Source organism: Oncorhynchus gorbuscha, linkage group LG01, assembly GCF_021184085.1.
Source record: "Oncorhynchus gorbuscha isolate QuinsamMale2020 ecotype Even-year linkage group LG01, OgorEven_v1.0, whole genome shotgun sequence".
Taxonomy (NCBI): Eukaryota; Metazoa; Chordata; class Actinopteri; order Salmoniformes; family Salmonidae; genus Oncorhynchus; species Oncorhynchus gorbuscha.
In genome coordinates this window covers 9893423-9918539 of record NC_060173.1, presented here as the reverse complement: position 1 = coordinate 9918539, position 25117 = coordinate 9893423, and the positions used below count along the sequence as shown (strand labels likewise).

The 25117-nt window shown below is 42.9% G+C and overlaps 1 protein-coding gene and 1 non-coding gene across 7 annotated transcripts; both read left to right on the top strand.

The window, feature by feature from the left end:
• The first annotated feature begins 582 nt into the window (after positions 1–582).
• On the top strand, positions 583–23298 carry LOC124032334 (nuclear receptor subfamily 2 group C member 1-A-like). 6 transcript variants are annotated; one of them, XM_046344699.1, is made up of 14 exons: positions 583–739; positions 2052–2177; positions 3300–3536; positions 6125–6203; positions 6298–6477; positions 6811–6958; positions 10459–10555; positions 13312–13505; positions 14312–14465; positions 16514–16635; positions 17190–17347; positions 17602–17739; positions 21307–21412; positions 22065–23298. In XM_046344699.1, the coding sequence occupies exons 2-14, from the start codon at positions 2109–2111 to the stop codon at positions 22234–22236; spliced, it is 1854 nt and encodes a 617-aa protein (XP_046200655.1). In that variant the 5' UTR covers positions 583–739; positions 2052–2108; the 3' UTR covers positions 22237–23298. The 6 variants fall into 6 exon arrangements, with proteins under 6 accessions (XP_046200655.1, XP_046200646.1, XP_046200612.1 ...); XM_046344690.1 differs by having other exon boundaries at positions 6811–6979; positions 17190–17341; XM_046344656.1 differs by having other exon boundaries at positions 6811–6979.
• On the top strand, positions 18123–18256 carry LOC124048785. Its single transcript, XR_006841304.1, has one exon. It is a non-coding gene; the product is annotated as a small nucleolar RNA SNORA70 (small nucleolar RNA).
• Positions 23299–25117: the final 1819 nt, after the last annotated feature.

Sequence of the window (25117 nt, the reverse complement as noted above, 5' to 3'; positions counted from 1 at the left end):
GTTTTTCCATCCATTTTCCTTAAATTGGATACAGAACCTCACACAGTTCTGCAATTTCCTCCTGGAACTGGTTATTCATGCCAATTTTCCCTTTTACACAGGCTTTTAACCATTATTTTATATTTAAAGAAAATAAATTTGATAACGATTTGGCGTTCATACCTTAGTTGTAGTGGGGAAAGTAACATCAGTTCTAAAAAATATATATTTAGGGAAAATGTTACTTGCTAATGTTTGCTTAGCTTACATAACACAATTTAGAACTATGCATTAAGGGAAATGGAAAGGGGGATACCTAGTCAGTTGTACAACTTAATGCATTCAACTGAAATGTGTCTTCCGCATTTAACCCAACACCTCTGAATCAGAGATAGAAGGATAGAAAGGATATAGGAAGGATAGAACATTAAATATGCGTCAAAACGAATGTAGACGTCAATAAATGCATTTTCTTTTGCTCCCAAAATATTTTAAAATTAAGGAGTACCAAGATGCCTTCGATACAGCGCCCCCTGTCAGTCATCCATGGTATCAACACATCATTGGAGAGCACGGACCTTCCGTCTAGCCATGCCGGTGTGTCCAAGCTACTGCGCATGAGCACCACAAACGTGTTTTGGAAAAAAAAAAAAAAAAAGGTCACGAACTCTGACCCTCCCTGAAGCAGCAGCAGACAGAAACAAAAGCATTAAATTGATTATACATCGACACACAATACGAGAGAACCACACAATAACAGGTAAGACAACTGTATTGTGCGCGTAAAAGCTCATATCGAAAACGACACGTTGGTCAGCGTCGTCATGTAACACAAGGAGGAAGAAAACATTTCCGAGCCAGCAGCCATTAGCTAACGGTTCCGGACCAAGACAGTGCACCAAAACCGGCAAGTAAGGATATTATATCAAAACCACACGGACAAAAAGTCGGTGTTATGACACTAAACGTAATTAAAATCTGACCTTAAATCAAAACAAATCGCTATTCGTGTGCCAGGTATTGGCTAAAACGTGTTGGCTGGGTTAGCGAGTGCGCAGATGCTAAGTAACGTTAGCGATATTCAGACTAGCGCGAATAAGGCGTCTCGATTTTTACCAAACTAATGTTTCTAAGTATGAACACAACCAGCTTGCAAAATATTTCAATCGTAACGGACTAACAATAACGCTAAATCGTTGCAAATGTGTGCTATCCGAGCCTTGGTTTGCCAAACGCGATAGTCCCGCCGTTCGCTGCGTTGTCCTTATGGGCCTTGAACCCCATAGCGGTCTTTAACCCTTCAATGTTGACCTTTCACCGACAGGAAAAGAAATACCTTTTATCTTCCGCATCGATTTTAAATATCTACTAGACCGGAGCTTATTTGTTGTGCTTTACACCCATGGCTTTTAAACATTTTTTTTATGGTTAACGAGCTACATTTTTGTGTGTGATTATTTATCAAACTTGGCGTAGAAGGCCAACAGGAGCTAGCTGACGTTAGCTTAGCACGCTAGGCCGTGCGACATCTGCACTTCACGGTGTGCGACACAAGTTAACTAACGTGTCAATAGTATACCAAGTTGCTCAAATAACCCCAGCATCTCCCAAAAGTTAACTAGCTACTCAACATTTACTTGAACTCAAACCCTCTTTGCTCACGTAAGAAGCCATGCACTTCCTAGGTAGCTTCCCGTATTTGACTCCTTCTAGCTAAGTTAGCTAGATAGCGAGCTGAAGTTAGGACATGGGCACCTCAAAACATGTTTCACCCGTCACATTTTAATGTCACGTGCACAAGTACAGTGAGATGTACAAATGTTGCTAGAACTGGCCCATGTTCAAACACATGTAAGGATCCCCGTATGAGTCCCACTCATTGTATGCATATACATACTGTATCCTGATGTTGTCTTCCTTATGCAATGCACAACAAAAAGCTTTCAATGCAGATTTTTATCACCCTTGACTCTACTGAAACCTTGCTCTGATCACAACATATTTTTTTTTGATTATGAATACATACCCATAAGTAACTACTAACTGTGAAACATTCCTTCCCTCTACTGCAGTTTGATGTGCCTCATGGGGCTTTGATGTGAGCAGCAGAAGGAAACAGAATCGGCGTCATGGACAGACACACTCAGAGGATTCAGCTGGTCTCAGCTGACGGTGGCATGATGGGACATCGTATCCAGGTAATATAATGGACCAGGACCCTGAGACATGGCTGTAGACTCCTATGGCTTGACATCCATGTCTCAGGTCATCTCTTCTCCCGAGGTCAAGGCTTTTATGAGTCAACATATGCATGGCTAGTAGCTTCATATGACTTCAAGGTTAGCAAGTAGCAGAACTAATAGCTTCAGGGTTGGAATCCATTAGAAAGGTATGGGCCACTATAAACAGAATACTGTTTATCATCAGCATTCAACAACCCTTAATGGAGCATATTAGCTTCAGACAGTATCCGGTTCCAGGGGTTGGAACCGGTTTAGGGAACAGATCGGAAAACAGAAAAATAATGCACATTTTCAAGGAACAGAAATGGAACCTGGAACAAAAGTGATCCCATGCTGTTCTGGAAAAGAACTGTAATTTAAAAAATAATGGGAACTGGTTAATAATGGTCTTTTACGTTAAAGGCATTTTTCTAATCCAATGTAAAAACGCAACAAAGCACCTATGCAAAGCCCTCACTTTGTCACTCAAAAATGTATTCCGGTATCTGTCTGCAAGCTGAAAATCTTTGCCTGTGTGTGTTTAGGCTACCTGCCCCTCCCCCATCCGAAACAAGCTACTATACTGACATTGCTAACGTGACTCATAAGATTGGGAGAGAATTTAGCTTCAGAAAAATGTATTAACTTAGCATTGACAAATTAAGGATAATGTAGCTCAAGTTGTCACGTTTCAAGTTGGATTTATTAACTACAAAAAGGTAAGACTTTTTTTTAAAATTCTGGTGCCGCTCTTCACCCACAAGTTAACAAGATGCCCAGTGTTTCAAGCCTCTCTCGCTCTTTCCCCACCCACAAAATGTCAGTCGCATCTTGCGCCATAGGTTACACTTGTCTGTCCATCACGCATGTAAACAACTAGCTTGCCTGCTCTATCTGTACTGATTGAAGTAATTGATTTTGGTTTCAAACTGGTTCAGAACTTTATTTTGCTGGTCGGAACAGTGGAACGGACCCCAAAAATAGTGGTTCTGTTCAGAATGAAACAATTAAAAAAAAATTAAAAAACGGAACATACAAACCTTGTTGGTTTCTGTAATTCTCTTTTGACTTGACTTTTCTCCTCCTCTTCCCCTCCAGATCGTGACGGACCAGTCGACGGGCCAGAAGATCCAGATCGTGACGGCGTTGGAGCAGGGTTCTGGTGGCAAGCAGCAGTTTATCCTGGCTAATGCAGACTACTCTACGCCAGGCAAGGTAATCCTAGCCAAGCAAGAGGCCTCGTCCCCGGGAAAGGTGATCCTGGCGGCCCAAGACGGTTCAGGGGTCAACCAGCTGCTGTTTGCCTCACCTGACCTGTCCGGCCAGCAGATCCAGGTAGAGGCCTTGACCTGCACCACCAATGATAGTCTAGTCAGCAAACATCAAACTGTATCCATGGAGGGTAGTTTCTACAGGTGTAGACAAGTCCCTTGTACTTGATTTGTCAATTCATGTCACTGACTAGTTTGGAACGCACCTGGTTGTTACCCATAAAGCCTAGTGGTCAAACAGGGAAAATGGTTCCATTTGTTTTTCCATAGGGAGTTTACGAAACACTTAAAATAAGGGCTGTGTTTAGTGTAGGCGTACCCTGGCGTGACGTTTTAGATCTCTCGGACAAGGTGACTTTTATCAATATATTCACCTCTAATATACTCTCAGATTCCAAAATGCTAATTCGTATCAATGTTGACAACATGCAAGACTATAAATCCCTGCAGGCTCCTGCACGTCATCTCAAGCAGACACCTTTGCTAACGGGTATTGTGTCAATTTAAAACGTGCGCAAGACTGTTCACAGAATTGTCACTTTAAAGAAATGTAGCCAATTATTCATGACTAAATTTAGCTAACATTAGATAGTTAATCCAGAGATTCTTACCTTTTCCTCGATTCGGCAGTCTCCTCCAGATCATTGTGGTATTTGTAGTTCTTTATGATAGCCACATTAGCAGATAATTAGCATTTAGTTTTTGTGTGGAAAATACAGGTGACTACAGGTGACCTTGTCCTAGAGAGGTTAACAGTTCTCAAAACGTCACGCCAGGGTAAGGCTATGTAACAGTATAACTTTAGACTGTCCCCTAGCCGTTTCACATCCGTTATGCCTACACGAAACACAGCCCTTATTTATAGGGTTTCTAAAATCTCCTATGGGAAAAATGAATAATAGAACCATTTCCTTATTTAACCCCCTAGGTTTTATGGGTATTCTGACTCATACTGTGGTACTCCATACCCTGTGGTGTTCTGAACAGAATGAGCCTATGTTTGTTTACTGTGAAGAACATTCTCCGTGGAACACGGACCTGAATGCTCACATGACTTTCTATGGGCACTCCAATGATGTTTCTCTGAATTGCCCATTCAAAGCCTAACACTGTAAGATTGGATTTTATAACTTAGCTAGCCATGTTGCCAATAGAACAAGCTTTCAAATGATGCCCACCTGACTCAGGTTGGGATTTATAATGGGCTGCTTTTGGATTGCGTAAACAACAACAGTAACTGTGTGATGGTGGGGATGCAGGGTTTTGTTCCAACCTAAACAACTACAAGTGTGCTTTCTCTAAAATAGCTTAAAAAAAACACCTTATGGTTGAAGACTCTTCTTTAAATCATAAAACTTCATTGAAATTATGTAGGGACTGTGCACACTTTCAAGAGGCCACTTGAAGACACCAGTTTCTACTCTGACTCAAACCCGTGTCCTTTTTTTGTGTCTACAAATCTACACCACATTTTCCAGGAATATTCTTATCACATTATTGAATATATATATGAGAGTATTTTCACATTTCGTTATCAACAAATGTGGTGAAAAATGCAGTAAATGTAAAATGCACAAAATCAACTAATGTTTGAATTCAGTTTTGTCAGGTGAACTTTACTCATTTTCCCAATCATCTCCAAACTCTTCACTTTCAATTACTACTTTTCTTTCTTTCTTCTTACATTTAAATGTAATACTAGAAATTAAATGATACTCTAACATTAATATAATGGAAGAATCAAATGCTTAATAATCTGGCTACAGACATTTACATTTTTACAATTGTGTAATTTACCAGACACTCTTATCCAGAGCGACATACAGTAGTGAGTGCATACATTTTCATATTTGTTTGTGCTGGTCCCCCGTGGGAATTGAACCAACAACCCCGGGGTTGCAAGTGCCAAAACAGCTTCAAATTGGCTCGTTCCCCTCCTCTCCCCTGTAACTATTCCCCAGGTCGTTGCTGTAGATGAGAGAATGTGTTCTCAGTCAACTTACCTGGTAAAATCAATTTAAAGCAACAACACAACTTGAAGTCGTTTGGGGCAAATTACTACAAGCATTAGAAACAACATTGATTGTGTGTGGATACAGTGGAAGCATGTGGGTCTGAGGAAGTGGGATGTCATTCATGTTTGTTGAAATGTATGTTATTGTTTTGTCTATGCATGTTTTTGTTGTAAAAAGAAGAAAAGGAACTGAAGTAAAATAGATATGTGTGTGAAGAAACATTTCATTGTAGCCCTATCCGTATAGGCCCCTACCCATGTGTAGATAAATGGTTAATTGGACACAGCTTGACAGGGAATAATAAGACCAGCAGACACTAGTTCCTCCATGGAATGAGTTTGACACCCCTGGCCTAGTCTTACGTTGTACATACTTAGACTATTTCTGTTAGTCACAAACGGCTGGTTTCCCTAAGGCAGATTAAAGCTACAATCTGGCCGTTTTGGTAATACAACTGATGGATGGGGTCACACCTCTCTAATCCAAATTAGCCAGCCCTCTGGATGAGACTGGCACTCCATTTAGTCCAGGACTATGCTTAATCTGTGTTGGGGAAACAGGCCCTAAAAGTACCGTTAACATCTGATACGAATGCCTGTTTTTGCTCTTTTTTTGTGTGTGTGTGTTGTATTTCCAGTTTGTGACAGAAGGGTCAGACCAGGCACTTGCCAAGCCTGTGGTGGAGTACTGTGTGGTGTGTGGAGACAGGGCCTCAGGTAGGAAGGAAATACAGTTGAACTTGTACACGCACACATACAACCCTCTCTTCTCCTTGTGCGACTGACTCTGTTCCCTCTCCTCTTTACCCAGGCCGTCACTACGGGGCAGTGAGCTGTGAGGGCTGTAAGGGTTTCTTCAAGCGCAGCATCAGGAAGAACCTGGTGTATACATGCCGGGGGTCTGGAGAGTGTGTCATCAACAAGCACCACAGGAACCGCTGCCAGTACTGCAGACTGCAGCGCTGCATGTTCCTGGGCATGAAACAGGACTGTGAGTTACCTGCCTCAATCACTTCCTGACGTTCACATACTGAAATATCATGTCGATCAAACGTCGAAATCAAGGAGTCGTGTACTCTCTGTTTGTGTCAACATCTGCAGTGTTCCACAACACCCTGAGTTGCTTTATTAGACAACATGTTTGAGAGGGATCGGTTTGAGAAAGTTGAGGTGCAGAATCGCTAATATTGATGCCATTATTTGGGATGTTTTTTTTGTAAATCAGTAATTCTGCCCAGTCTGACTGTAATGTAGTCAATCTGTGAATCAGCATGCACATTAGCTAGCATGGTGGATCATCCCCCCCTCCCCTTTCTGTCTGTAGCTGTCCAGTGTGAGAGGAAGCCGGTGGAAGTCTCCAGAGAGAAGTCTATCAACTGTGCTGCGTCTACAGAGAAGATCTACATCAGGAAGAACCTGTGTAGTCCCCTGGCTGCCACGCCCACCTTCGTCACTGACAAGGAGACCGCCAGGTACTACAGGGAGACAGCCAGGTACTACAGCTGGCTTAAAGGGCCCCATTCACACTGAGCGATGACTGGGCCAACGACTAGCATCACTACTCTGGACGGTTTATAGAATATGTGGACAACTACAAATACCTAGGTGTCTGGTTAGACTGTAAACTCTCCTTCCAGACTCGCGTTAAGCATCTCCAATCCAAAATGAACTCTAGAATCAGATTCCTATTTCGCAACAAAGCATCCTTCACTCATGCTGCCAAACATGCCCTCGTAAAACTGACTATCCTACCGATCCTTGACTTTGGCGATGTCATTTACAAAATAGCCTCCAATACTTTACTCGGCAAATTGTATGCAGTCTATCACAGTGCCATCCGTTTTGTCACCAAAGCCCCATATACTACCCACATCTGTGACCTGTATGCTCTTGTTGGCTGGCCCTCGTTACATATTTGTCACCAAACCCACTGGCTCCAGGTCATCTATAAGTCTTTGCTAGGTAAAGCCCTGCCTTATCTCAGTGCACTGGTCACCATAGCAACACCCAACCGTAGCACAAGCAGGTATTTTTCTCTGGTCATTCCAAAAGCCAACACCTCCTTTGGCTGCCTTTCCTTCCAGTTCTCTGCTGCCAATGACTGGAACAAATTGCAAAAATCACTGAAGCTGGAGACTTATATCTCCATCTCTAACTTTAAGCATCAGCTGTCAGAGCAGCTTACCGATCATTGCACCTGTACATAGCCCATCTGTAAATATCCCACCCACCTACATCATCCCCATATTGTTATATATATATATTTCTGTTTTGCACTCCATTATTCTCTACTTGCACATTATCATCTGCACATCTATTACTCCAGTGTTAAGGCTAAGTTTAAATTATTTCGCCACTATGGCCTATTTATTGCCTTCCCTCCCTAATCTTACTACATTTGCACTCACTGTACATATACAGTCAATAACACAATAGAAAAATATGTTTGTTTATCCCAACTGTGTTGTTTGTCACACTGCTTTGCTTTATCTTGGCCAGGTCTCGGTTGTAAATCAGAACTTTTTCTCATCTGGTCTACCTGGTTAAATAAAGGTGAAATAAAATGTAAAAACTCAAATGTATTTCAATTAGGAAGTTGGGTTGAAGTGGCTGAATATAGGCGCATGAGGGTCGTACCAAACACAGCCTCAAAACGCACATAGGGCATACTCCTCCGTTTGCTCTATGTGAGATGCATTGCCGGGTTAGGTGAGAATTCCATCTAGGGCACAGTTTTTCCAAAGTTATTTATCTGGATTTTGCTTATTGGACAGGACTCATTTCATAGAATGAATAGAACGGGAGTCCCCATTCAAGTCAATGATTCATTTGTTCTGTTCATTCTATTTCTATGCATTTCAAATCAAAATCAAATTTATTTGTCACATACACATGGTTAGCAGATGTTCATGCGAGAGTAGTGAAATGCTTGTGCTTCTAGTTCCGACAATGCAGTAATAACCAACGAGTAATCTAACCTAACAATTCCAAAACTACTACCTTATACACACAAGGGTAAAGGGATTAAGAATATGTACATAAAGAATAATGAATGAGTGATGGTACAGAACGGCATAGGCAAGATGCAGTAGATGGTATCGAGTACAGTATATACATATGAGATGAGTAATGTAGGGTATGTAAACAAAGTGGCATAGTTTAAAGTGGCTAGTGATACATGTATTACATAAAGATGCAGTAGATGATAGAGTACACTATATACATATGAGATGAATAATGTATGGTATGTAAACATTATATTAAGTAGCATTGTTTAAAGTTGCTAGTGATATATTTTACATCAATTCCCAATATTAAAGTGGCTGGAGTTGAGTCGGTGTGTTGGCAGCAGCCACTCAATGTTAGTGGTGGCTGTTTAACAGTCTGTTAAACCTTTAATCTTATCGGCGAGCTGGATCACTTTTGAAAAACCGGGCCCAGGTCATCAGGAGGTATCAGCCAATTTTAGCTCGTGAGCCAACATTCCAACACTGTAGGTGGCAGTAAATTGGCAACCTTGGCTTTATACATGTTCTGACAAGACACTCCAGGTGGCAGTAATGTACGCTTTGTTTATTTACCAACTCTTAGAAGCAGTAGTAGTAGTAGAAGAAGAAGAACATTGAGTACTTCAAAATGGAGATGGCCTAAAGGTTCTCACATGAGCCATAATGGGACACATGCAAAGAAGAGGCCTCTTCCATTCTCTGTTTCAGGCAGGGCCTAAAACATTTATATTTTTTAACAGCCACTGAGGCAGGTAGATTATATTTTTTAACAGCCACTGAGGCAGGTAGATTAAACAATCTACCAACCACTGATTTTTATTTTTTTTACCATTCAAAATATTTGTTTTGCCATAATTACACAAAAAAAATGGATGATCATGTTTCTAAAACAAGGAATGTATTTCTAGTGAGAAGTAATATTGTTAGATTGTATTTAATATTATGTGACTTAAGTATTTTAACAAAAATATTAGACACAAATGTCTACCTGCTCCTTTAACGTTACCTTGGTAACAAGGCCACTTGAGTCATCATGTGTGCCTGTGAGAATGTCGCTAAAAATCAACCAAGCTTGTGAACAAAACAATGTAATTAGCCAAGGAACACGAGGACCAAGTCTCACTTTAGAAGTTGTTTGAGTAAATTAGACCAACTTTTATGCCTGTGCCCATTGTGTCTAAAAAAAATTAAAATAAATCTTTCAGTGCCCCCCACAAAGGCAGTGTTGCTGCGCACGGTGGGATAGCTCTAATGTTAGGATTCAGATTTCTTTGTGCATTACCGAAATGGCAGAAATACTTTAAAAACAGCTATCTGCAGCATTTATTTAGCTATAAATCACAACTGTCACTGCCCATACTTGACTATTTTTTTATTAAAGCCTTGCACTGTAGAGCCCAGAGTGTTGCCACGCCAACGTGGCTGGCGAATTAGACATTCTTTACCGCCAATGCCAAAATCTACCCGTGTTTTGGCAGGTGGCGGGTGTTAATTTTAGGCTCTGATGCTATGGTTATTTGCCCCCCCCCAAGTTTTCTGAGCCAAAAAAAACATTTGAAATGATTATGGTTTAAATATTATATCTGTTTGGGCTTCTTGCGGTCAATTTGCAGTGTATATATTATTAGTCATTACTTTCCGGCCCCCCGAAAATCCGCTCAAGAAAGGATCAACCCGTGACTGACCCCTGCTTCAGCAGTGGCAATTGGCATAATAAGTCTCTCCTCCACTTAATCTGATTGGACAATACTTGACAGGTGAAAACAATATGGTGGTAGTAGCTCACCAGTTAGACTGGGGTTCACTTGATGGTTTTCATTCAGATCATTGCAGATGAAGACGAGGAGATGTGGAGAGCATAAACAGAATGATGACCACCACCTATTTTCACCAAGCAACTGTGCAGCCATTTGAGATCTCTGTGATTGGAAGGTAGAATTGAAGTGTGTTGTTTGTGTTTGCAGGTCAGCCAGTTTGCTGGAGTCAAGCATGCTCCTGAACATCCAGCAGCCTTTTCCCAAGCTAGAGAACACCATCCTGGTCCCCACATCCCCTGAATCTGTGAGTAACTGCAGCACACAACAGATGGCTCGCTTTCATTTGGTAATTGCTAAGGCAGTGTTTCCCAACCCTGGTCCTCCAGTACCCCCAACAGTGCACATTATTACAAGCACACATGATAATCTTCAAACCCTCAATGAGTTAAATTAGGTATGCTTGTCCAAAGCTACAACACTGTGTTGGGGGTACTGGAGGACCAGGGCTTGGGGAACACTGTTGGGGGTACTGGAGGACCAGGGCTTGGGGAACACTGTTGGGGGTACTGGAGGACCAGGGCTTGGGGAACACTGTTGGGGGTACTGGAGGACCGGGCTTGGGGGTACTGGAGGACCAGGGTTGGGAAACACTGCTGGGGGTACTGGGGGAGCAGGGTTGGGGGTACTGGAGGAGCAGGGTTGGGGGTACTGGGGGAGCAGGGTTGGGGGTACTGGGGGAGCAGGGTTGGGGGTACTGGGGGAGCAGGGTTGGGTGTACTGGGGGAGCAGGGTTGGGTGTACTGGGGCAGGGTTGGGTGTAGGGGGAGCAGGGTTGGGTGTACTGGGGGAGCAGGGTTGGGTGTACTGGGGGAGCAGGGTTGGGTGTACTGGGGGAGCAGGGTTGGGGGTACTGGGGGAGCAGGGTTGGGGGTACTGGGGGAGCAGGGTTGGGGGCAGGGCTGGGGGAGCAGGGTTGGGGGTACTGGAGGAGCAGGGCTGGGGGTACTGGAGGAGCAGGGCTGGGGGTACTGGAGGAGCAGGGCTGGGGGTACTGGAGGAGCAGGGCTGGGGGTACTGGAGGAGCAGGGCTGGGGGTACTGGAGGAGCAGGGCTGGGGAACACTGTTGGGGCTACTGGAGGACCAGGGCTGGGGAACACTGTTGGGGCTACTGGAGGACCAGGGTTGGGGGTACTGGAGGACCAGGGTTGGGGAACACTGTTCTAAGGGTTGGTAATATTATCAAGAACATGTTCTTTAAAATCTGATCCAAAACATTTGCAAATAACAAAGTTGCCATTGTCAATAAAAAACACATAATTAATGTTCTTTAATAGGTAGCTTTGTTTATATTGTTCATTGGCATCTGCATTATTTGCAACATTTTCAAACCCGATTCAACAGAGAATATTTCATTCTGTTGCTAATATGTCATTCTGACCTGGCTCCCTCAAGAACCTCCTACACAGTCTCTAATACAAAATGTGTGACAGACAATCTCCTGTGTGCCCCTCTGTAGAATGACCTGGCTTGTCTGGATGACATTTACAACATCAAATCAAATTTTATTTATATAGCCCTTCGTACATCAGCTGATATCTCAAAGTGCTGTACAGAAACATCTAGCAATTCAATCTTAAAATCATGAAGCTGAAATGGTTAAAGTAGCATATATACAGTTGAAGTCGGAAGTTTACATACATTTTAGTTTGGAGTCATTAAAACTCGTTTTTCAACCACTCCACAAATTTCTTGTTAACAAACTATAGTTTTGGCAAGTTGCTTAGGACATCTACTTTGTGCATGACACAATTTTTCCAACCATTTTTTTACAGACAGATTATTTCACTTATAATTCACTGTATCACAATTCCAGTGGGTCAGAAGTTTACATACATTAAGTTGAATGTGCCTTTAAACACCTTGGAATATTCCAGAAAATGTCACGGCTTTAGAAGCTTCTGATAGGCTAATTGACATAATTTGAGTCAATTGGAGGTGTACCTGTGGATGTATTTCAAGGCCTACCTTCAAACTCAGTGCCTCTTTGCTTGACATCATGGGAAAATCAAAAGAAATCAGACAAGAAAAAATTGTAGACCTCCAAGTCTGGTTCATCCTTGGGAGCAATTTCCAAATGCCTGAAGGTACCACGTTCATCTGTACAAACAATATTATGCAAGTATAAACACCATGGGACCACGCAGCCATCATACTGCTCAGGAAGGAGTGTTCTGTCTCCTAGAGATGAATGTACTTTGGTGCGAAAAGTGCAAATCAATCCCAGAACAACAGCAAAGGACCTTGTGAAGATGCTGGAGGAAACAGGTACAAAAGTATCTATATCCACAGTAAAAGGAGTCCTATATCGACATAACCTGAAAGGCTGCTCAGCAAGGAAGAAGCCACTGCTCCAAAACCGCCATAAAAAAGCCACTGCTCCAAAACCGCCAGTTTTTGGAGAAATGTCCTCTGGTCTGATGAAACAAAAATAGAACTGTTTGGCCATAATGACCATTGTTATGTTTTGGGGGGAAAAGGGAGAGGCTTGCAAGCCAAGGAACACCATCCCAACTGTGAAGCACAGGGGTGGCAGCATCATGTTGTGGGGGTGCTTTGCTAGGAGGCCTACAAACCTGACTCAGTTACCAGCTCTGTCAGGAGGAATGGTCCAAAATTCACCCAACTTATTGTGGGAAGCTTGTGGAAGTTTACCCAAAATGTTTAACCCAAGTTAAATAATTTAAAGGCAATGCTACCAAATACTGATTGAGTGTATGTAAACTTCTGACCCACTGGGAATGTGATGAAAGAAATAAAAGCTCAAATAAACCATTCTCTCGACTATATTATTCTGACATTTCACATTCTTAAAATAAAGTGGTGATCCTAACTGACCTAAGACAGGGAATTTTTACTCTGATTAAATGTCAGGAATTGTGAAAAACTGAGTTTAAATGTATTTCTCTACAGTGTATGTAAACTTCTGACTTCAAGGAGATTAATAGATTTTTTTTGTATTGTTAATAATGGAGCTGATTGTCCCTGGTGCCCCTCCTTAGAATGACCCGTGTCAGGACGACCTGAGCACGCTGGCCAATGTGGTGACGTCACTGGCCCACTTGAACAAGGCCCGGGAGATGAACGATGTCACCGACAGCAATGACCTGATGGGCGCGGAAGACTCCCTTAGCAATGGAGACAGCTCCATGACGGATCTCCAAGGAGACGAACAGACTGCCTGTGACATCACCCGGTGAGGCGAGATTTCATACAGGGTTTCTACCCAGGGGGAGAGAATTTTCTTGAAAATCGCTGTTTGTAAAATGTTTTAACACAAGGGGTAGATCTTAATATACATTTTCTGTTTTCACATACACTGGTACTGTGCTGGAAATAATGAACATAAGGTTGAAAAGTGGTGGAATTGCCCTTTAAGGTTCCTAGTTTGACTTGCCGGGGGGGGGGGGTGCGCATGCTTAGTTAGGTTGTGCAAGACTCACTGGTTTCAGGTTTGCCATCAGAATAACCTGACTGTCAAGCTTGGGTTCTTAGGTAATCTGTTTCTTCTTCACTATTTTATTCATTTAACCTTTATTTAAGTAGGCAAGTCAGTTAAGAACAAATTCTTATTTTCAATGACGGTCTAGGAACAGTGGGTTAACTGCCTGTTTAGGGGCAGAACGACAGATTTGTACCTTGTCAGCTCGGGGGTTTGAACTTGCAACCTTCCGGTTACTAGTCCAACGCTCTAACCACGAGGCTACCCTGCCACCCAGATTGTTGAATCTCAGGTTTACAAATGAACCACATACTGATCAGATCTGTTCTTTTTATCTATTAATCTTTCCTTAATCCCTTTCCTTAATCCCTCTCTCCTCACCTCCTTCTCAAAATGTATTGAAGGAGGTCTGAGGGGAGTGAACGGTTGAGATGTAGCCGAGGAGATGATGGTGGTTTTGGACCAATCAAGTTCCAGGAAAAGACTAGACCGTGGAGCCCCCTTAGGAATTATTAAGGGTCCTAAATCATGAACTGACCTGTCCATTTTGTCTCCCCCAGAGCGTTTGACACTCTGGCCAAGGCCCTGAACCCTGGGGACGGCTCAGCAGGAGACTCTCTGGAAGCCACCATGCAGCTGATGTCAGGAGACCAGTCTGGCCCCGTGGTGGAGCTGGAGGGGCCTCTACTCTCAGACAGCCACGTCCCCTTCAAGGTGAGGGTCTGGGGCCAATGCCCGTAACACCCAGGGTCCATCCCAAATGGCACCCTATTCCCTATATAGTGCACTACTTTTGACCAGAGTCCAATGGGTCTGGGTTAAAAGTAGTGCCCTGTATAGGGGATAGGGTGAAATTTGGGACACTACACTACTCAGCGGGACAGGAGCTTACCATAACACCTGATTTGAAAGTTCATTCAAATCAAATCAACGTTTATTTGTCACGTGCGCCGAATACAACAGTTGTAGTATACCTTAGAGTGAAATGCTGAATACAACAGGTGTAGTATACCTTAGAGTGAAATGCTGAATACAACAGGTGTAGTATACCTTAGAGTGAAATGCTTACTTACAGGCTCTAACCAATAGTGCAAAAAAGGTATTAGGTGAACAATAGGTAAGTAAAGAAATAAAACCACAGTAAAAGGACAGTGAAAAATAACAGTAGAGAGTCTATAGACAGTAGAAAGTCTATATACAGTAGAGCGGCTATAGACATAGACGGTAGAGCGGCTATAGACGGTAGAGAGGCTATAGACGGTAGAGCGGCTATAGACGGTAGAGCGGCTATAGACGGTAGAGCGGCTATAGACGGTAGAGCGGCTATAGACGGTAGAGCGGCTATAGACGGTAGAGCGGCTATAGACGGTAGAGGGGCTATAGACGGTAGAGGGGCTATAGACGGTAGAGGGGCTATAGACGGTAGAGGGGCTATAGACGGTAGAGGGGCTATAGACGGTAGAGGGGCTATAGACGGTAGAGGGGCTATAGACGGTAGAGGGGCTATAGACGGTAGAGGGGCTATAGACGGTAGAGGGGCTATAGACGGTAGAGGGGCTATAGACGGTAGAGGGGCTATAGACGGTAGAGGGGCTATATACAGACACTGGTTAGTCAGGCTGATTGAGGTAGTATGTACATGTAGATATGGTTAAAGTGACTATGCATATATGATGAACAGAGAGCAGCTGTAGCGTACAAGAGGGGTTGGCGGGTGGTGGGACACAATGCAGATAGCCCGGTTAGCCAATTTACGGGGGCACTGGTTGGTCGGCCCAATTGAGGTAGTATGTACATGAATGTATAGTTAAAGTGACTATGCATATAAGATAAACAGAGAGTAGCAGCAGCGTAAAAGGGGGGTTGGGGGGGGGACACAATGGAAATAGTTCAGGTAGCCATTTGATTACCTGGTCAGGAGTCTTATGGCTTGGGGGTAAAAACTGTTGAGAAGCCTTTTTGTCCTAGACTTGGCACTCCGGTACCGCTTGCCATGCGGTAGTAGAGAGAACAGTCTATGACTGCGGTGGCTGGGGTCTTTTACCATTTTTAGGGCTTTCCTCTGACACCGCCTGGTGTAGAGGTCCTGGATGGCAGGCAGCTTAGCCCCAGTGATGTACTGGACCATACACACTACCCTCTGTAGTGCCTTGCGGTCGGAGGCCGAGCAGTTAAAGTTATCTTGAAGAAAGGTAGATGTAGTCTCAGTGTGTCTTTTTAGAAAGAGTGATTCAAGAATCACGAGGGTCTAAACCAGGATTAATAAAGTTTACTTAAGATTACTTAATCAATCAATCAACTTTCAGACTTGTCTCTAATGTCTAGACCCATTCTTTCTCTCTCATGTCATGCAGTCTCTCTCTAATGTCTAGGCCCATTCTTTCTCCCTCTATTGCTACCTCTTGTTTAGAGTGGTTGGAGTAGTGATAGGCTGGCATGTTTAGAATGGTTGGAGTAGTGATAGGCTGACGTGTTTAGAATGGTTGGAGTAGTGATAGGCTGGCGTGTTTAGGATGGTTGGAGTAGTGATAGGCTGACGTGTTTAGAATGGTTGGAGTAGTGATAGGCTGGCGTGTTTAGGATGGTTGGAGTAGTGATAGGCTGGCGTGTTTAGAATGGTTGGAGTAGTGATAGGCTGGCGTGTTTAGAATGGTTGGAGTAGTGATAGGCTGACGTGTTTAGAAACGGTTTAAGTCTCCTATTTATCTATATCGCTCTCTGTCTCTCTGTTTCTCTCTCTGTCTCTGTCTCTCTGTCTCTAGCTGATGATGCCGTTGCCCATGCCGGAGTACCTTAATGTGAACTACATCTGTGAGTCAGCCTCGCGGCTCCTCTTCCTGTCCATGCACTGGGCACGCTCCATACCTGCCTTCCAAGCCTTGGGGTGAGTACCTAGCTACCTGCGTGCCGCTGTGATTCTATTAGTCTACATCTTATCTAATGTAGTTGTAAATATATATATATATATATCTGTTTATCACTAAGTCTTTTCCTGCCTACTGACCAAAGCCAGTGAACCAAAATGCTAATAAATTGTATAATGTGTTATCCTCTATGATTTAAAAAAAATGTGTGTCCACTGGTATTGTATCTGTTAAATTATCAAGTAAAAATATACATCATCATATTATATATACTTAAGAAATAAGGCCCAAGGAGGTGTGATATATTGACCGATTATCACACACCCCAGAGGTGCCTAATTGCTATTATAAACTGGTTACAAATCGTAGAATGTATGCACACATGACTGTAAGTCGCTTTGGATAAAAGCGTCTGCTAAATGGCATATATTATTATTATTATTATAATAACAGCAGTAAAACTAAACGTTTTGATATACCATGGCTTTCAGCCAATCAGAATTCAGGGCTCAAACCACCCCAGTTTTATACATTTTTAGTGATGTAATAAATCCTCTTAATTTCTATCTCTCAGCGGTCAGGATAATGACATTAACCTGATGAAGGCCTGTTGGAACGAGCTGTTTGCTCTGGGCCTGGCTCAATGCTCCAATGTCATGAATGTCTCTACTATCCTGGCTGCCATCATCAACCACCTTCAGACCAGCCTACAAGATGGTACAGGAGGTGATGGTGAAAATTAATACAATTATTCATCATCAATATTTACAATAATTGCCAGCAAAGATGCTTTTAGGTTTTTCGGTGGGATTGGGATGAAGGGGAGGGATGGTTGTAAAACTTCATTTTCTATGTATTTCTGTTGGCTGATGATTTTTATTATTGCTGAATAAAAGATTGATTACCTTTTTTGTATTTTTGAAGTGTCTACAAAGCAGCATGTATTATCATGTTTCATTGACTTGTCGTCCCCCCCCCCCCTACAGAGAAGCTGTCCCCAGAGAGAGTGAAGCTGGTGATGGAACACATCTGGAGATTGCAGGAGTTCTGTAACAGCATGGCCAAGCTATCCCCTGACGTTTATGAGTACGCCTACCTGAAAGCCATCATCCTCTTCAGCCCTGGTGAGTAGGGGGAAAGAGGGGCGAAGGGAGGCGCTTTAGAGGTTATTAATTATGGAATGGAATTATGGAATGTTGTCATGAAAGAACGACGCATGATGCAACTCACTGCTGCGTGAGAGAAAAAAATGATATCGTTGGCCACGTCTCAGAGCATTTGCAAAGAAAGAAGAAGAAAAAACAACCGCGCACAAAATCATCACACGACGCCCACCCGGCTGAGTGTTTAACACGTCACTAACCGCATCAATAGGATACAGTGTGACTGCTTGGAGGATTGGTCTGGAACACAGCCATTGGTTTAAACATGCAGACAGTGACTCTTATGCAGCGAGATAACGGATTGTTCTGTGGATTTAAAAAAAAACAGTGTGTGTGTATCCCTGTGGCATATTAAGCCGCCCAGTCTCGCTGCCGGTGCGGTTCTGCCGTGCCATGGCTGCAGACAGTGACTCTGTGGTTGTGTATGTGGCCAGCTGGGAGGTGCTGGCTGCTTTTTAAGGGACCCGCTGAGACGACACGCTGACTGGCTAGATTTCTATCACACTCCGTGAAAGATGAGTCAAGATGACCATGACTGTTGGGCTGCTTCGTCTTACCCTGGTGTCTGATGGGAAAACAAAAGAGAAGGTGCCTCTGTACATTCACACCTTCTTAGTGTAGCTGGGTGCTGCCAGTCAGCAAGGAGGAAGAGTAGGAAGTGAAGAAAACAACAGGCGAGACATTATTTTTTTTACAGTTCTGTAACTACCTCAAAGACCTAGTTGTCTTCAGTACTGGTTGTGGGATTGGAGTAGTTTCATTATGTAAATGATGAGGGGAAAAGTGCTGATGAAAGAGAAAAGGAAGGATATGTGATGTGACGGGGAATTAATTGTCGGGGGAAAAGTGCTCTAATTGGTTTAAACGTGTGCACCATATGCGTTGACATGGCGACTTGTTCTCTGTTACACACCACTTCTTAGTGTAGCTAGGTGCCTCCCTTTCAGACAACAGTGGCCAGATTCTCAGCAAATTATTTCAACAAAGTCAAGTAACTCAGGTCTCCCTGTGGGTTAACTATTTCAACAGTGAAGTAACTCAGGTCTCCCTGTGGGTTAACTATTTCAACAGTGAAGTAATTCAGGTCTCCCTGTGGGTTAATGATTTAAACTGTCAAGTAACTCAGGTCTCCCTGTGGGTTAACTATTTAAACAAAGTCAAGTAACTCAGGTCTCCCTGTGGGTTAACTATTTCAACAGTGAAGTAACTCAGGTCTCCCTGTGGGTTAACTATTTCAACAGTGAAGTAACTCAGGTCTCCCTGTGGGTTAACTATTTAAACTGTCAAGTAACTCAGGTCTCCCTGTGGGTTAACTATTTAAACTGTCAAGTAACTCAGGTCTCCCTGTGGGTTAACTATTTAAACAAAGTCAAGTAACTCAGGTCTCCCTGTGGGTTAACTATGTACATAAAGGGAGAGTTATTATCAATACTGGAGAGTTGCACCCTTTCCTTTTGTTGAATCTAATTGTTCTGTGTGTCTTTGCCAAGAAATGTTTGATATGAAAACGCCTACTGCAAAATATAGTAGACTACTATAGTGGAAGAGGGTGGCGACTATAATCCGGGGAGTGTAACACCCCCCCTCTCACATTCTGAAATTACATTTTTGTCCCAACCCCCTCTCACATTCTGAAATTACATTTTTGTCCCAACCCCCTCTCACATTCTGAGATTGCATTTTTGTCCCAACCCCCCTCCCCCTCTCACATTCTGAAATTACATTTTGTCCCAACCCCCTCCCCCTCTCACATTCTGAAATTACATTTTTGTCCCAACCCCTCCCCTCTCACATTCTGAAATTACATTTTTGTCCCAACCCCCTCCCCTCTCACATTCTGAAATTACATTTTTGTCCCAACCCCCTCCCCCTCACATTCTGAAATTACATTTTTGTCCCAACCCCCTCCCCTCTCACATTCTGAAATTACATTTTTGTCCCAACCCCCTCCCCCTATTACATTTTTGTCCCAACCCCCTCCCCTCTCACATTCTGAAATTACATTTTTGTCCCAACCCCCTCCCCTCTCACATTCTGAAATTACATTTTTGTCCCAACCCCCTCCCACCTCACATTCTGAAATTACATTTTTGTCCCAACCCCCTCCCCCTCACATTCTGAAATTACATTTTTGTCCCAACCCCCTCCCCCTCACATTCTGAAATTACATTTTTGTCCCAACCCCCTCCCCCTCTCACATTCTGAAATTACATTTTTGTCCCAACCCCCTCCCCCTCACATTCTGAAATTACATTTTTGTCCCAACCCCCTCCCCCTCTCACATTCTGAAATTACATTTTTGTCCCAACCCCCTCCCCCTCTCACATTCTGAAATTACATTTTTGTCCCAACCCCCTCTCACATTCTGAAATTACATTTTTGTCCCAACCCCCTCTCACATTCTGAAATTACATTTTTGTCCCAACCCCCTCTCACATTCTGAAATTACATTTTTGTCCCAACCCCCTCCCCTCACATTCTGAAATTACATTTTTGTCCCAACCCCCTCCCCCTCACATTCTGAAATTACATTTTTGTCCCAACCCCCTCCCCCTCTCACATTCTGAAATTACATTTTTGTCCCAACCCCCTCCCCCTCTCACATTCTGAAATTACATTTTTGTCCCAACCCCCTCCCCCTCACATTCTGAAATTACATTTTTGTCCCAACCCCCTCCCACCTCACATTCTGAAATTACATTTTTGTCCCAACCCCCTCCCCCTCACATTCTGAAATTACATTTTTGTCCCAACCCCCTCCCCCCACATTCTGAAATTACATTTTTGTCCCAACCCCCTCCCTCACATTCTGAAATTACATTTTTGTCCCAACCCCCTCCCCCTCACATTCTGAAATTACATTTTTGTCCCAACCCCCTCCCCTCTCACATTCTGAAATTACATTTTTGTCCCAACCCCCTCCCCCTCACATTCTGAAATTACATTTTTGTCCCAACCCCCTCCCCCTCACATTCTGAAATTACATTTTTGTCCCAACCCCCTCCCCCTCACATTCTGAAATTACATTTTTGTCCCAACCCCCTCCCCCTCACATTCTGAAATTACATTTTTGTCCCAACCCCCAGGTCCCCCTCACATTCTGAAATTACATTTTTGTCCCAACCCCCTCCCCTATTACATTTTTGTCCCAACCCCCCTCCCCCTCTGAAATTACATTTTTGTCCCCACCCCCAATCCCCATGTTATTATTGGTATGTGATTTAAAATGAGGCGACAGTGTGCCCAGCGGTTGGTTAGGTTGTTTTGGAGTTTATCCGACTGAATAAAACATGATAATAATTATGTCCCCGTCCCCCAGTTGTGCCCCGGACTATAATGAAGGACAACTATAAAACGATAATAGCGGTGAAATGGAAACATGCACACTGTCAAGGGACAGTTGTTTGGTAACTGTGGTGACTGACTCAGCGTTTCTCTTTGCTGTAGACCACATTTCCTTCTATTTAACGTGTGTGTGTGTGTGTGTGTGTGTGTGTGTGTGTGTGTGTGTGTGTGTGTGTGTCATAGACCACCCAGGTATAGACAACACCCTACAGATTGAGCGTTTCCAGGAGAAAGCCTACATGGAGTTACAGGATTATGTAACTCGGACCTACCCTGAAGACTCGTATCGGTCAGTAACATCTCACTACGCATCTCAATATAACATCTCATCACTACATCACAATATAACATCTCATTATGCATCTCAATATAACATCTCATTAAGCATCACTACAGGGTACCCTGGTGGTTAAAGCGTTGGACTAGTAACCGGAAGGTTGCAAGTTCAAATCCCTGAACTGACAATATAACAAATCTGTCATTCTGCCCCTGAACAGGCAATTAACATCCACTGTTCCTAAGCATCTGAAAATAACATCTCATTTGTTCACAATTAACATCTCTTGCATCAGTTAAATCTCAAAGATAAAATAAAATAAATATAAATATAACATCTCATTAAGCATCACAATATAACATCACAATATAACATCTCATTATGCATCTCAATATAACATCTCATTAAGCATCTCAATATAACATCTCATTAAGCATCTCAATATAACATCTCATTAAGCATCTCAATATAACATCTCATTACGCATCACTATATCTCACTGTACATCACTGGCAAAGCATTGTGCTCTCTATCGCTCTCTCTCTGTATCACGCTCTCTTTCTATGTCTCCTCTATTAAATTGTCAAATACTTTATTGGCATGGAGTGTATGGATATATTGTCCATTTAATAACGTCCCTCCCTCCCTCCCTCTTTCCCCTCAGGTTATCCAAGCTGTTGCTTCGTCTCCCTGCCCTGCGGCTTATGAGTTCAGTGGTGACAGAGGAGCTCTTCTTCACTGGCCTCATCGGCAACGTTCAGATAGACAGCATCATCCCTTACATCCTCAAGATGGAGACCACCGACTACAACAGCCAGGTGGCCACTGGCGTCTGACCTGACCCCACGCCGACCCTGGTTTAACACGGCAACCGCCGACGTCACAAGGTCACCATGGTAACAGCATCCCCATGTTCACCTCGGCAACATCACCTGCAGGCTAACGGCCATGGAAACGTTAACAGTCTTAAGGGGGGGGTTAAAAGTGCAGTGTCGTGTTCTGTAGGGCACACCATTAGCAAAACGTTTTGAGATGGACAATGAAAAGGAACATTTATTTTATTGGACAAGTTCAGGTAATTAACTGCCTGTTTTTTGTTTTCTTTGTTTTTTCCCCTGTTTTTGACCATTTTCTTTTCCGTTTGGTGCCAACTGAACAGGAACCAGTTTGTTTGCATTTTGACCAGCTTCCCTCAACAGAATCTAAAGGTTTTCTCAATGGAATCTGATGATTTACTTCCTCAATGCTGAAACAATCCTCCTCTTTGTCCCGTCCCCCCCCGAATAGCTCAGAAGACTATTTAATACACACAGATCGAGGTTATAGCTGGCTCGCTTATAGCATTGTCCATTCACGAAATGAACTTTGAATCCAGTCAAGCATCGTAGGGCTTTTTTTATTCATGTGTACAGCATTATTTTATTCTTCCTCCTTTCATTTTGTGTTTCGTCTTTTGATGAGTGAACGGACAGAGGAGCCGTTTGCTTTTTTGTTTCTTTCAACAGCTCCCTCATCTGCTTTCAACTTGCGCTTTTTTTTATTTTGTAAAAATTTGAATTGCGGTTGTCATGATGATGATGACGATGATATTTGGTCTGTGTATTAAGGTTATAACCGTTTTTTAGATGTTATAGTTTGTTTGCCAGTCCGAAGGAACAGGCTTGCATCATGAGTCGTCTCTTGAACGTGGAACATATGGAATATGCAACATGTGGAAGTCATAGAATCATGTGTGTGGTGTGTGTATGTGTGTATATATATAAATATGTATATAGAATGAAATGAAGAAAAAGCTATCATTGGCAATAGCTTATTACAAGAATTCCAGCTTTTGGACATGTACATGTAGTTACTAAAACAGTTGTGAAGTCAGTTGAAAATAAAATTGAAACTTTCAATGGTCAATCACATTTATTTTACAATAAATTTGAAAAAAAAATCTCCTTTTCAATTAGGTGTTTTCCTTTTTATGATTACTGCATTAGCTTTTCACATCGAAGGGGAATCGTGTTATGGTGTCACTGGAGCGACAGAAGATACTTCTGTGTACGTACTGGATGTGGCCACTCCTTCAGATTAGTGGATTCGGCTATTTCAGCCACACCCGTTGCTGACAGGTGTATAAAATCGAGCACAGAGCCATGCAATCTCCATAGACAAACATTTTTTTTTGCAGTAGTTGTGGCCTTATTGAAGAGCTCAGTGACTTTCAATGAGGCGCCGTCATAGGCTGCCCCCTTTCCAACAAGTCAGTTTGTCAAATTTCTTCCCTACTAGAGTGGACCCGGTCAACTGTAAGTGCTGTTATTGTGAAGTGGAAACGTCTAGGAGCAACAACGATTCAGCTGCGGAGTGGTAGGCCACACAAGCTCACAGAACGGGGAATGCCGAGTGCAGAAGCGTGTGGAGTGTAAAAATTGTCTGTCCTCAGATTGCAACACTCATTACTGAATTCCAAAACTGCCTCTGGAAGCAACATCAGCACAATAACTGTTTTGTCGGGAGCTTCGTGAAATGGGTTACTATGACCAAGCAGCCGTACACAAGTATAAGATCACCATGTGCAATGCCAAGCATCTGTTGGAGTGGTGTAAAGCTCGCCGCCATTGGGCTCTGGCGCAGTGGAAACACATTCTCTGGAGTGCTGAATCATGCTTCAATATCTGGCAGTCTGATGGACGAATCTGTGTTTGGCGGGTGCCAGGAGAACACTACCTGTCCGAATGCATAGTGCCAACTGTAAAGTTTGGTGGAGTAGGAATAATCTTGGGCAATTATTCTTGATTTGGGCTTGGACACTTAGTTTCAGTGAAATGAAATATTAACACTACAGAATACAATGACGTTCTAGACGATTCTGTGCTTCCAACTTTGTGGCACCAGTTTGGGGAAGGGCCTTTCCTGTTTCAGCATGACAATCTCCCGTGCACAAAGCGAAGTCTAACCATAAATGGTTTGTCAAGATCGGTGTGGAAGAACTTGACTGGCCTGCACAGAGCACTGACCACAACCCCGTTGAACACCTTTTGGATGAATTGGAACGCCGACTGCGAGCCAGGCCTAATCGCCCAACATCAGTACCTGACCTCACTAATGCTCTTGTGGCTGAATGGAAGCAAGTCCCCACAGCAATGTTCCAACATCTAGTGGAAAGCCTTCCCAGAAGAGTGGAGGCTGTAATAGCAGCAAAAGGTGGCACCAACTCCATATTAATGCCAATGAATTTGGAATGAGATGTTCGACGAGCAGGTGCCCACATACTGTTGGTCATGTAGTGTATGATGGTGGTTCAACTGGTCTGTACAGGTAGGTTAGGCTACATTCCGTGTCAATTAGGAGGGAGAGAAAATTCCAGAGTTCAATGACTTTACATATGGGTCCCAGATACTGATCAAAGTCTTGGATTCAAAATCAAACGTTTCTACATTTGAAGTGCTTTTATTGTCCAGGACCATGCTTAATCTGAGTCTGGGAAACCTTATGTAAATGTCATATTTCAGTTTATAAAATAAAATAAAAATATAATTTTACTAAACCCATTTTTGCTTTGTCATTTTATTTATTTATTTAACTAGGCAAGTCAGTTAAACTCATTCTTATTTTTAATGACAGCCTAGGAACAGTGGGTTAACTGCCTTGTTCAGTGGCAGAACGAATAATTTGTACCTTGTCAGCTCGGGATTTGAACTTGCAACCTTTTGGTTTTTAATCCAATGC